Source organism: Pan troglodytes, chromosome 5 (assembly GCF_028858775.2).
Source record: "Pan troglodytes isolate AG18354 chromosome 5, NHGRI_mPanTro3-v2.0_pri, whole genome shotgun sequence".
Classification (NCBI taxonomy): domain Eukaryota; kingdom Metazoa; phylum Chordata; class Mammalia; order Primates; family Hominidae; genus Pan; species Pan troglodytes.
In genome coordinates this window covers 117,233,818-117,246,973 of record NC_072403.2, presented here as the reverse complement: position 1 = coordinate 117,246,973, position 13,156 = coordinate 117,233,818, and the positions used below count along the sequence as shown (strand labels likewise).

The 13,156-nt window shown below is 42.3% G+C and overlaps 1 protein-coding gene across 5 annotated transcripts in view; it reads left to right on the top strand.

Moving 5' to 3' along the window:
- Window positions 1-13,156, top strand: part of PREP (prolyl endopeptidase) — a 127,618-nt gene that overhangs the window by 68,921 nt on the left and 45,541 nt on the right. For all 5 annotated transcript variants that reach the window (XR_010158129.1, XR_010158128.1, XR_010158130.1 and 2 more), the window contains 3 exons: window positions 2,841-3,032; window positions 7,302-7,499; window positions 12,560-12,663. Coding sequence is in view for 2 of the 5 variants with exons in the window: in XM_518657.7 (XP_518657.2) it covers window positions 2,841-3,032; window positions 7,302-7,499; window positions 12,560-12,663 (494 nt within the window). In the remaining 3 variants the exon portion in view is untranslated. The remainder of the gene's footprint in view (window positions 1-2,840; window positions 3,033-7,301; window positions 7,500-12,559; window positions 12,664-13,156) is intronic.

Here is a 13,156-nt window from a genome sequence, read left to right as displayed (position 1 = left end):
CCAACAACTTCAGAATACACATTCTTTTCAATAACATATGGGAATATTTTATTTTATATATATTTTCTTGAGACAGGGTCTCGCTCTGTCGCCCAGGCTGGCGTGCAGTGGTGTGATCTCGGCTCACTGCAACCTCCATCTCCTGGATTCAAGCAATTCTCTTGCCTCAGCCTCTCAAGTAGCTTGGATTACAGGTGTACGCCACCATGCCTAGCTAATTTTTTTGTATTTTTAGTAGAGACAGGGTTTCGCCATGTTGGCCAAGCTGGTCTCAAACTCCTGGCCTCAAGTGATCCACCTGCCTTGGCCTCCCGAAGTTCTGGGATTACAGATGTGAGCCACTATAGCCAGCCTCAAATCACTTATTTTAAATTTGAGTTTTTATTAAGGGGAAGGTACTAATAGTTACTTTTATTTTTTATTTTATTTTTTTTGAGACGGAGTCTCACTCTGTCAGGGTGGAGTGCAGTGGCGCAATCTCAATCTTGGCTCACTGCAAGCTCTGCCTCCCGGGTTCATGCCATTCTCCTGCCTCAGCCTCCCGAGTAGCTGGGATTACAGGTGCCCACCACCACACCCAGCTAATTTTTTTGTATTTTTTAGTAAAGACGGGGTTTCACTGTGTTAGCCAGGATGGTCTTAATCTCCCGACCTCATGGTCTGCCGGCCTTGTCCTCCCAAAATGCTGAGATTACAGGCGTGAGCCACTGCACCTGGCCCTATAATATTTTTATATTTACCTATTATTCCTAGTTTACAGTTAAGAAAATGAGGCTTAGCGAGGAATAAAGAGATTGCTCAAGGTCACCCAACTAAATAGTGTTAGAACTGGGGTTTTAATCCAAACATATATGACCACAGAACTCTATGGTGGAATTTATTTCCCTGTTAAGTTTAATTCAGTAACAAATCATATGAAGATATGCTGCAGAGATGAATGAGATAATGAATGTAAAATTGCCTTGAGAGATTCAAGGAATGGAAATGAACTACCCAAATTAGTGTAGCAATTTCACTGTGAAATTAAAAGTAGATAATTGGAGAATAGCTAAGATCAGGCATTGCCTTTTAGTAGTTGAGAAGTCATAGAACTTTTTTGTTTATAGAACTTTTGAGGTGTTCTCTGAACATCATCTGTGTCAAACACATGGTAAAACAGATGTTTTTCCAAGGGATTTTAGTGGTTTCAACTTTATTAAAAGTGGCATTTAGTGAGCTATTTAAATGATGATGATATGGACGTATTGAAGATTTACTTTAGTGATGATCATCTCTAGTTCTTAGTATTAAAGACTGGAAAATGTCCCTTTTATGCCATGCAAGTTTTATTTTGTATGTTTCAAGTTACCTGCCACTCAGTTTTGTGCCAAGTGTGAAACAGTGAATGAAAAGACAAAAAATAAGCCAATAAATACATAATTGTATCTTGAGAAAGAGCTGGGTGCTAGGTTGTGTACGTGTAGTCCTGGCTACTCAGGATGCTAAGGCAGGGAGGATCTTAGGGGCCCAGGAGTTGGAGGTTGCAGTGAACTATGATCATGCCTGTGAATAGCCACTGTGTTCAAGCCTGGGCAACATGGAGAGACCGCATCTCTGTTGTTGTTGTTGTTGTTGTTGTTGTTGTTGTTGTTGTTACAGAGTCTCACTCTGCTCAGGCTGGAGTGAAGTGGCGCAATCTCAGCCCACTGCAACCTCCACCTTCTGTGTTCAAGCTGTTCTTCTCTTCAGCCTCCCAAGTAGCTGGGATTACAGGCATGTGCCACCACGCCCAGCTAATTTTTGTATTTTTAATAGAGACAGGGTTTCACCATGTTGGCCAGGCTGGTCTCAAACTCCTGACCTCAAGTGATCTGCCTTCCCTGGCATCCCAAAATGCTGTGATTACAGGCATGAGCCATTGCGCCCAGCCGAGAAACCTCATCTTTCAACAAAAATAAATAAATGAATAGATCTTGAGAGAAGTGCTGTGAAGAAACAAACTGGGTGCCGATTAAAAGTGGCATCTAATAAAGGCCAATGCCAGTAAAGGACAGGAAGTGAGGCAAGTGTTGGAACCATCTGCAGTTGGCTAAGTGGGAAAGGACTGTAGCATGCAAGACCATGGGAAGGAATTTGGATTTTATTTCAAGTATAATGGAGAAGTCATTGAAAGTTTCTAAGGGCACTAACATGGATCACTTTAAAAGATTGAGATACTCTGGTGGCTGCCATACTGAGAAAATCAAGAGTGACAGTGGGAAGACCAGGCAGGAAGCTAATGCTATAGACCAAGAATTCTCAGACTTGGCACTGTAGACCTTTTTAGCTGGCTGCTAATTTGTTATAGGGCTGTCTTGTGCATTGCAGCATCTCTGGCCTCTACCCTTTAGGTGCCAGTGGTAGCCCCACCCTCAAGTTGTGACAGCCGAAAATGTCTCCAGACATTTTCAGATGTTGCCTGGGGGTGAAAGTGTCTGTGGTTGGAAGCCACTGCTGTAGAACACAAAGACTTGGGAGGGAGACGACGACGACTTGGAATGGTGTGATGGCAGGAGAGGTGGAGAGAAGTGCCCAGATTTGAGGCCGGCTCAGTTAGAAGAGGATTTACCAGATCTTGTGGGGGTGATGGGCCGGGAAGAGAGGTCCTTCATTCCCCCCTCCTTGCCGGGTTTTTCAGGGGTTCCTTAGCATTTTTCAATTCACCCACAACTGGTTCTTGCTCCTTTTCATGCCCTAGATCTTCCAAATATCTCTGCTTTATGTTTTGAGGATAAGAAAGATCCACCCTCCCCTCCCTACACACAAAGCAACACCATTTTTAAACATTAGAGAGATGATGAGAATGCTTGGTCTCTTGCCAGGAATCCTGAAGTGGGTAAAACTGATCGACAACTTTGAAGGAGAATATGACTACGTGACCAATGAGGGGACGGTGTTCACATTCAAGACGAATCGCCAGTCTCCCAACTATCGCGTGATCAACATTGACTTCAGGGATCCTGAAGAGTCTAAGTGGAAAGTACTTGTTCCTGAGCATGAGAAAGATGTCTTAGGTGAGAACACGTGTGACTTGAAAATTGTGCTCTTGTTTTTGATGAGAACATCAACAAGTTAGTGCATCTCTCATTCTCTAGTGATCTGTTACAAGGTAAAAAACCTTCAACCTGTAATCATCAGGAATGAAGTGTCTAAATAGTTCATCCAAGTTTTCATTGTGTGATATCTTTGTAGCTTAGTACTATATCATGTAGAAATGCAAGGTCTTCATAAAAATTGTAAAGATAGGATTTCAGACTTCCAAAGTACTGCTTTTTAAACAAATATATCAGTTGTCTTTGTATACTTAATATCTGGTAATAATCATGAACATTTAATTTTTAAAACTGTTTAGATTTAGAATCCTTAGCTTTAAGCTTTTGAGTAACCTTTGGCTATTTGCATTATCCCTGTTGTTGATCTTAGTGTGGATTTAGAGCCCTCTTATTAGAAAAGGGAATAGACTATTGTCAGATTGAATTGAAACCCATCACGATTGCTGCTTTGTGCAGTGAACTACATTAACCTCTTGAGAACGTCACTTCCGTATCAGTTGTGTTTCACAGAGAGCCTTTCAGTTCCCTTTTATTCATTCTCTGTGATTTTTCCAAAAATGATATGCTGCTTTATAAATTATTTATTGCATGAAAGTTGATTTTGACTACAATAAAACTCATTAATTTGGGGTCAGTTTTTTACACAAAAGAAGACAATGAGTTTACTTGGTGGTGGTGAACTGCTGCTGCTGGGTAGAATGAGGATAAAATAGGACCATTTAGAAATGCAAAATATATGGTATATAATGAGGAAAAAAAGTCCCCTTTGAGATCTGCAGAGTGGCCCTGTCTAAGATATAGCAGTCCTAAAATGTGTTTTTCAGTGAATTAAAGCACAGGTCTTGGAGTCAGGCAGATCCACATTCAGGTCCTTGATCAATAAGGAACTGTTTCTCCCTTGCTCAAGGTGGTATGCTTTCTGTGCCTGGAAGGTATTTAAACCTAGCGTTGCTTGGGGGTGGCAGGGGAGCAGCTGATTCCAGCTGCTTCTCTCGGGGTCACAGGTTGCTATGGGCACTTCCTGCTGGTCCCTTGTTTCTGCAGGTCCCTTGGCCCTGGAGAAAGCACTCCTGGGTTTTTCTTGAGAGTCTGTTCAGCCCCTGGGCACCTGACTGCATTCTTCGACCCTCTTGTACTTAGATCTCCACACCCCTGTAGGCAGTTCTGTTGGACAGGACCCAAGACAACTGCATGCCTGCTTGAAATTCACATCTGTAACCCTGAGACAGCAACCCATTCCAGGCTCTTCCTCCGAAGTAGTTGGCCATTCTCCTGCCTTTTGGATTTCCAGGCACAGTCCCGTTAACTTGCAGGTTTGGATCAGGCACCGGTACTCTGTCTGTGTCAGGCTGGGGTTGGTAGAAGGTAATAATCTTGTCACCCTCCCATAGGGTGGGGGACTTACAGGCAAGAACAAGAGGAAATCTTATCACCTGTCTCCTCAAAACCCTCTGTTCACATTCTGACCCTTATTTATATTTGGGCGAGGGACCCACGAGTCACAGAACAGATTTTTGACCATTTATTTCAGTATCTTTGTTTAGTGAATCTGTTTCTAGTCACTTTGATAGCCTGATGGCTTCTGTCCAAACTGAGGCAGGGATGTCCCCCTAAGGGTAGTTACAGCCAGCAGTTAGTGAGGGCTTCCTGCATGCCAGGTTCAGCACTGTTCATCATGCACTGACCTCATGCGTTGCTGCATCCAAATGAGACTTGGGTGGCATAAGTCTTCATGTAGGTGCTCCAGGAGTTTTCCGGCACAAGTCAGGATTAAACAGTGATTCTTGTATAGGACACCATCATGGATGTTGTAACTGTTTCCCAAGGCATCTGAATTTCTGCCATTTAAAGCCAAAAGAGGGGTTTTAACTATATGCCTTAAGGTGACATCCCATCTTATAGATGTAATGAAATGCAAATTAATGCTAGGAGATTTTGTTGGGGGGTGATATATTTGTATAACCTTCCTTCTGAAAGGTTATAAGATTTTCAGACTGGAAAGGGGAAACCTTCAGTGTTCACTAGAACTCATCAATTTAAAGAGAAGCATGGTTGAATTTGAATGTACCATATATCATTAGCACAGAGCGCCCTATTGAGAATAAAAACTAGAGATGAGTCATAAAGTACAGCGGTAAAGTCAGAGCTTTTATTAATGACAGTCTACAAATCACCTTGTCCTTTTGTTATTCACTTCTGTCTGTTTTATAATTCTGATGTGCTCATAGTTAATACAGATTGATTATTCTTTGACAGCTATAATTTACTTCATTTTTCCCCCATACTTTGGTCTCTTTAAAACATTAAGCCATATGAAATATGTTGCCTGATTGAGGTTTTTTAAGAAAGTGCATTGGAGAATGAGCAAATTACTTTTGGCTGTATGAGCTCTTCTTTATGTCCTCACTTGAGAAAAAAAAAGTTTGCCATAGTAATCTCAGCAGCCCAAGATCAAGGCCCCTGGTGATCCTCAGAGTTCCCTCTTTCCAACATCTTTTCATGTGGGTAAATTCTAGCATCCTAAAAACATGAACTGCTAGTTTCTTGGGTTATAAAAATAAGCAGTGTCAAGAACCCCACCCTACCACATGAAACCCAAGAAAGGCTTGTCTGTTCAGCACATGTGACCTGTCCCCTGCAGCCCTGTCCTCACTTCCACTTGCTGCAGTGTCTCTCCCTCTGGGTGACCTGGCCCTACCTCAGGCAGACCTCTGTGCTTGCCCTTCGTTTTCTCCTTTCCTCATCACCTCTCACTCCTACTCTCCCAGCTCTGTCACTGAACGCTGTCACTGAAAGTTGCAGTCCCGGGAGTTAAGAACTCATTTCTCTACCTTACTCTCCATATCCCTGCAGGCATCAAGCCCTGGCTATTCTTCTTGGGAAATACCTTTCATTTGTTTTCTTTCCTGCCCAGACTTTATCCCCCGCTTGATGTGGTGTTCTCCCCGGCTTGTTGCAATAGTGCTCTTACTCTTCTCCCCTCCGTAGACTTCCATTGTTCTGCATTCAGCTGTTAGACACGTGCATCCTTTATTAATGCCATCTTTATGTTGCCCTTGTGTTCAAACAGTGGCTCCACAGTCACAGGTAACTAAACTGCTCTCTACCTGGCTCACTGGATGGCCTATCAGGCCACTACCAGCGTCTCCATCTGCCCCAAACTGAACAACACTTCCTCTTGAAAACGGATCTCTCGTTTGTTCTCTTTACCAGTCTTCCTTCTGTCCTTTCTATTCCTTTCCCCTCTCCTCATTCCTGGCTCTGGCCTTCATGCCAGGAGTCGCCTATCTTCCTGCACCTCATCCAGTAGGATGCTGTGCTTTTCCTGCTAGCCCCCATTTCCCCTCCATCTCCACACTCCTGCACTTGAGACTCAATTCAGCCCTTGCTTTAGGGCTGTCATTTGTTTTGGATCCTCAACCCACCAGTCACTTATCCTTGTTTATGGTTTATTACTTGCATTTTTATATGATTTTGTCTCACGAGCAGAATCGACCTCATCTTACTACTTGTCTCTCTAGCACTTTGCAGGGAATCTGGTGGATAACAAGGGCTTATTACATTTTTATCTAATAAACAATCCTGTCAGACATGAACCGTGATTTGGCTTTTATTGTTTTCCTCCTTATAGCTCCTATAGCATGATAATAGGCACAAAATAGGAAGGCAGGGTTACTATTCCACACATTATCTAGGTCATCAAAAGCCCCTGGCCCAAGAGTATTTTATTTCCTTGGGAAATAAAATAGTCATTTATTAAAGGAATATGTTGAGAACTAGATGAATGATTAAAACCAATTATAAGGCTGGGCGTGGTGGCTCACGCCTGTAATCTTAACAGTTTTGGGAGGCCGAGGTGGGCAGATCTCTTGAGGCCAGGAGTTCAAGACCAGTTTGGCCTACATAGTGAAACCCCGTCTGTACTAAAAATATAAAAATTAGCCAGGCATGGTGGCACACACCTGTAATCCCAGCCACTTGGGAGGCTGAGGCAGGAAAGTCCCTTGAACCTGGGAGGTAGAGGTTGCAGTGAGCTGAGATTGCACTACTGTACTCAAGCCTGGGCGACACAGCAAGACCCTGTCTCAAAAAAAAAAAAAATGTAAAAGTGACTTTGCAAGTCTCATTGCTACATAGCCCTATGTGTAGCTCTGGAACTGTTGCTCAATTAAATGTGTTTTCATTAATTTTTTAAATTGCATTAGGTTTTTTCTCTTCTTATCCTTTCAGAATGGATAGCTTGTGTCAGGTCCAACTTCTTGGTCTTATGCTACCTCCATGACGTCAAGAACATTCTGCAGCTCCACGACCTGACTACTGGTGCTCTCCTTAAGACCTTCCCGCTCGAGGTCGGCAGCATTGTAGGGTACAGCGGTCAGAAGAAGGACACTGAAATCTTCTATCAGTTCACTTCCTTTTTATCTCCAGGTAAATGTTTTTTCACTGTTGCTGTTCACTTTAAAAATCAGACTGGTGTTTGGGTTTCTTTGGGGAAATGGAAGTATAATGCTATGTTATTGAAAATCACATATGCTATATTATAGCCAAAATTACTTAATGGGAATAAAACGGTAGAACAGATGCCCAGAACAAAGGGAAATGTAAACGCCTAAAATGGCACTCTCATTAATCTTATATTCCAAGTCTCTGTTCTTCTGGAGGCAGGAACAGCTAACGTTCTAGATTGATTAAAAATTAGTACCAATGGGCCGGGCACAGTGTCTCACTCCTGTAATCCCAGCACTTTGGGAGGCCAAGGCGGGTCACAAGGTCAAGAGATTGAGACCATCCTGGGCAAATTGTGAAACCCGTCTCTACTAAAAATACAAAAATTAGCTGGGCGTGGTGGCGCACGCCTATAGTCCCAGCTGCTCAGGAGGCTGAGGCAGGAGAATCACTTGAACCCGGGAGGCGGAGGTTGCAGTGAGCCGAGATCACGCCACTGTACTCCAGCCTGTCAACAGAGTGAGACTCCATCTCAAAAAAAAAAAAAATAGTACCAATGAATACAACATTTGATTCAGTCTTTGGCCTATATGCATGAGAACACAGTGCAGATACAAAATGTAAAATCTTTAGCTACATCTGACAAAAAATGTTTTCTGGAATAAGCTGAGAATCAATTCTGCTGTTGTTAAACTGAAATAAAATGTAATTCTAAAAGTATAGTCTTACATCATGAAAACATGGGTGTTATTTGGTTCTAGTAGGAAAGGGAAACACTTGTTAAGTTGTGGTTTTACATTTCATGGTACGGGTTAATTTTCCCCAAAGTAAACATAGCTCTCTTTTTAACTTAAAAAAAAAATTGGTCACATTCATTTTGCTTTGTTTTGTTTTTTTCCTCCATTCTGTCCATCTGCACTGTTTTTGTAGCGTCATGGCCATACACACACTGTGATTTGTCCCAGGAGTCTGGCTCAGTTGGCAGTTTGCAGTTGACCAGGCAGACCCTGTCCTAAAAGCAATCTGGCTGAAAAAAGTCTGCACTTTCCTTATGCACATATGTTGAACTCCTCCAAAGTGCTTTTTGTCCCACTCAGTTTTGCTGCAGTCGTTTGGTCATTAGACAAAAAAAAAAGCAGTCTTAGGGGAGAGCAAGGCAGGTGCTCAAGTGGCCCTGTCCTCCTCTTGGGATTTGGCCAGTTGACAGTGATGTCTCATCACTATTATTTTGAGCCTCTGAGTCACAGAGCAGGCAATCCATAAGGAATCTTATAGTGGTGGTAGGTTGCTGTCAGGGTTATTAAAACCAAAAGAATGATGTTCTGTAAATAGGTCTGATAGTATACCTTGAAAACCTAGCCAGGCTTTACTTTCCCGAGCACCTTGCAGCGGATCAAGAGAAGCTAGGAAAAGCACCCACAAGAATGTGGAAACCATGCAAGGGCCAGAAGCCAGGAAGCGACCGTTCGAGAATTCGACTTCAGGGTGTCCTGCACCTCCCCCCATTCCCTCTTCCCCCTAGAACCTGGAGTACAGCAGCAGCCAGTGGACAGATGAGGAAAATCATTTCTTCTAGATAGCCATTCTTAGCTCACTGCTGCAGGGCCCACAGTTTATTTCCTCAAATTTACACTGGGTACAGAAGTTTTACTTTGGAAAATTTCATATCTTAAATAGTTTAAATGGATAAAGGGCAATGAGGAGGGCAGTGAGAGTGACTCACCTGCTCTTAATAAAAGCTGGAGTCCCCAAAGGCCTGTAAACCTCCTTCAGTGACCGCATGTGACCATTTGTCAGGAACAAGCTCATCATTACCTGGGGAAGAAAGGGCTTATTGTCCAAGTGTAAAATGCTGGGTTCTGTGCCAAACAATGAAATATTACCCGTGACTGTGGCTGTGAAATTTGAAAAGAGAAGTGTGTTCCTCGTTCTGTACTGCCAGGCATTTTCTGACCAAGCTTTAATTTTCTGACCAAGCTTTGTCTGTCTCCTTTTACTAGTTTTGCCTCCATTTTTCTCTTTTCTCTCCCGAATGCAGTTTGATTTCTAAAACCAGAGAATGGGGCTTCCGGATTCAGATCTTGTGAGACCAAATGCAAAAACAGCCATCAGATAATTAGATTAGATCTCATGAAAGCATGGATTGTCAGTGTGTGTATATACACATCGGCTCACAAGTAGTCTTGCACTGGTGTCTGAAGGCTAGCTGTTCACTACTACAGTAAAGAGCAGAGGTACTCAATTATATGTAAAGCCCCAGGGTCACAAATAACTGCAGCTCCAGCTTCCTGCTGCAGACATTTGATACCTCTGGCAGGTGCACACCAGCTGACTTTGTTTTCCTCGGAGGTACATGGTGAAAACACATCTTGAGCCCAAGCCATTTATGACTTACTTTGGCACCTTGAGTCACATTTGGAAGAAAACAGGCAGCCATAGCAGCTTAGAGCACAGTGCACTTATTCTCTGTGGTTCAAACCACTTAGTGGTTGAACCGGTGAACTCTGTACTTGTGGAACCTTGGAGAGTTGCCTAGGGTGAGCTCCAGACCTGCGTGTTGTAATAATCCAGTAGAGCAGTCCCATATGCATGGCTCTGGGAGTCAGGGGTGAGAAATCATAGAAAAGTTCGCGGATATCAGGGAAAGGCAAAACTTTTTGAGACTTGTTTTTGTTTTTTTCTTTGAATAATGTTAAAACCCAGCCTAAAATCAGTTAAAACAAAATCTCCATGGGTTACAAAGTTTGCTGCCTTTTTACATACGTGACTTTTTGGATCCCCTGATTCTTGTTTTGGTAGGTTCTCCTAGAGTTGTCTCTCTTTCTCCTGACTACTCCTACTTCTCCTTACATTTATTTCAGATTACACTGGGAACATACCAACTGATCTCCCTGCCTCCTTCTCAAGTCCAGATACCTTCTCTGGCCTTAAGGGACTTCCACAGTTCAGTTCTCTTTTTTCACCCTTAAACTTTGAAATTTATTTCCTAGCGATCACCTGACCAACTCTGGTTTATGAGTCTAGGATGTTTTCTTCAAACCCCACCTTCCTTGTTCTTATCCTCTGAGCCAAATCAGATGGGACACAAAGCATCATTAGATTATAGGGATTCACATTATGCTGTGAATATGCAATGGGCTAACCTAGATGGATCTATAAACAGAAAGTATCAATAAAATATATTAAGTGCCAGTACCTTCAGGTTTAACACAGCCTCCTTCAAGGTACCACTTCTGGTGCACAGGACAGAAGAATAGGGAGGTCAGGCATTTGAAACTCTTTCCGTGTACAGTAACCAGCCCCTGTTGCATATTTATTTCATTCTGTGGTTAGATTTGATGTCTCAACCTTTCTAGATAAACAGGCATTTAGAGTATATTTCCTACTCATTGTCTTTCACTACAGAACTTGCATTCTAGTACTTTGGTGCCTTGTCTCAGGTCACTGAGCTAGCAACTTTCAGAGCTGGGAATTTTGGCTCCCTAGGCCTTTGTCATTTGCTGTACTACAGGTCGTGGTGATGCCAGGGTGAGGCAGGTGCTCAAATGGTGCATGCTTGGTCTGCACGTTGTCTTTTTGTTGTTGTTGTTTGATTATTTATACTTTTTTTTCAAGGATTCACATGCTTTTTGTGTTTGTGGGGGGCACCGGGTACTGATCAAGAAGCTCTTAAAAATTAAAATATACCACAAGAGATAGCCTTTTACCCCAAGATTACATTTATTTAGGCAAGTACAGTATTCATTATATCTGGTAAATTGGAATACATGCTCATAGAATGCAATTGGAAGTATATATAAAGGTATATTCTAACAAATATCCAAGCGTAACTTAAACTAAGAAAGTCAATACTTGAGTCATGTTATACATCTTACTGTCAGCGTTGATCGTATACCCTGTTATGGTAACCTTAAAACAGTTTGTCTGCAATCATGAGAATTGAGACAACATTCATAAGGATTAGCAGCTGTGCTGTTCACGGATCTAAATGTATTACTCCTTTCTGGTCGGGGGCAGCGTATTGTTTCCCAGCTGTTAGTGAAGTGCATACACAGAGGAGTCGAGAAGAAAGAAAGGACTGACATTTTAATAATGATTATTCCATTTAAATGTGCTCTGTGGGAGTACCGTTTGGTTTTTGGTTTTCCAGCAAGTACTGATGGGATCACTAAATCAATTTTTCATATACTTGACAGCATATGTTCAAAGTATTATGTGGGGAGGTGCTATTTCCACACCAGCCACTCTGTGGATGACTAATTCTGTTTTATAAACCACAGCAGTGTCATTGTTTTCAAACATTAATGACTTGTCTTATTATTTCTTTGATTTAGTTCTTAAATGTTAGAAAGTAGTAGCATTAAATTTGGGAAATGTTTAATTAGTGTTACATACGCTGGGATTCTTAGTATGTATATTAATCATTTTGTGTCGTGCACAATTACTGGGACAATCCAAATTGGAAAAGCAATTTTGAAATATCTACTGATCATCTTTGGTCCGTGATTGCTGTCCACATGAGTGTCCACAGATAGGTAGGTGCGAGGTAGCAGGAGCCCCAGAGTGTTTGTCAAGAGACCCCTGACTGGCTCTTGACCCTGGGCAAATCACTTGAGTTTTTTGTCAGTCACCTCCCAGGTCAAATGGCACTAGATGAAGTCTACCATTTTTTTGACCTGCATTCCTAAGTGACCCAGCTTGGGGAAGACGAGTTAAATTTCTGCAATTAGGTTTCTCACCTTTTCTCATATTCACAGAATGCATTAGAATCTTCTAAAATGTATACACTTACTGGTGTTATAAAAAAGAAGGCTGCATGAGATGGTGATGATGAGGATGAACACTTACATAGCACCCCTCATGCCAGACTCTGTTCTAAGCACTTGTCTGCAGTGAGCCTTCGACTGTGGTGGGGATTAACCAAGTCCCTGATAAATGATCCTCTCTTGCCATTGCTGGCATTTGGTTGTGGTTTGTGATCCTTGCCCCCTTTGAATCTAGTGAGTCCCGTAGACTAAACCAAGCCTTATTCTACTTTTTAGGTATCATTTATCACTGTGATCTTACCAAAGAGGAACTGGAGCCAAGAGTTTTCCGAGAGGTGACCGTAAAAGGAATTGATGCTTCTGATTACCAGACAGTCCAGGTATGGAGAATATGATCTCGTTAATGTGAGAGTTAGGAAGTCTGACTTTCAGGCTGGGCCATTCACACTGCAGCTTATCAGAAGCAGTGGAGGTAATTCATGACAACTAGTATTTTGTAGCCCCCACGGTTGACGGTCATTGAGCCAAACACTCAGGATTCAGCAGTGAGCTGGCATAGTCCCTGCCCTCCCATAGCCTGCAGGTTCTGCTCCTATGGCTGCTACTCTTGACAGGAAGCTGGAGTTCTTTCTCTTGGGGCTCCTATTGTAACATTTCTGTCTGTGTCAATCTGCTTGCTTGAATATGGTTTGTGTTCTAGCTCAGGTCTTTTGGTGTTGTAAATAACATGGGGATTTGCTCTATGTAAAGTATTGACTTAAGTGCTGTGAGTCAGTGTTTTTAGTCTGAAGTTCATGTGCATTTCTGCATGACACAGAGTAGACACTCAATAAAACATTTGAATGAATAAATTAATTAATTGTCATGTCACCA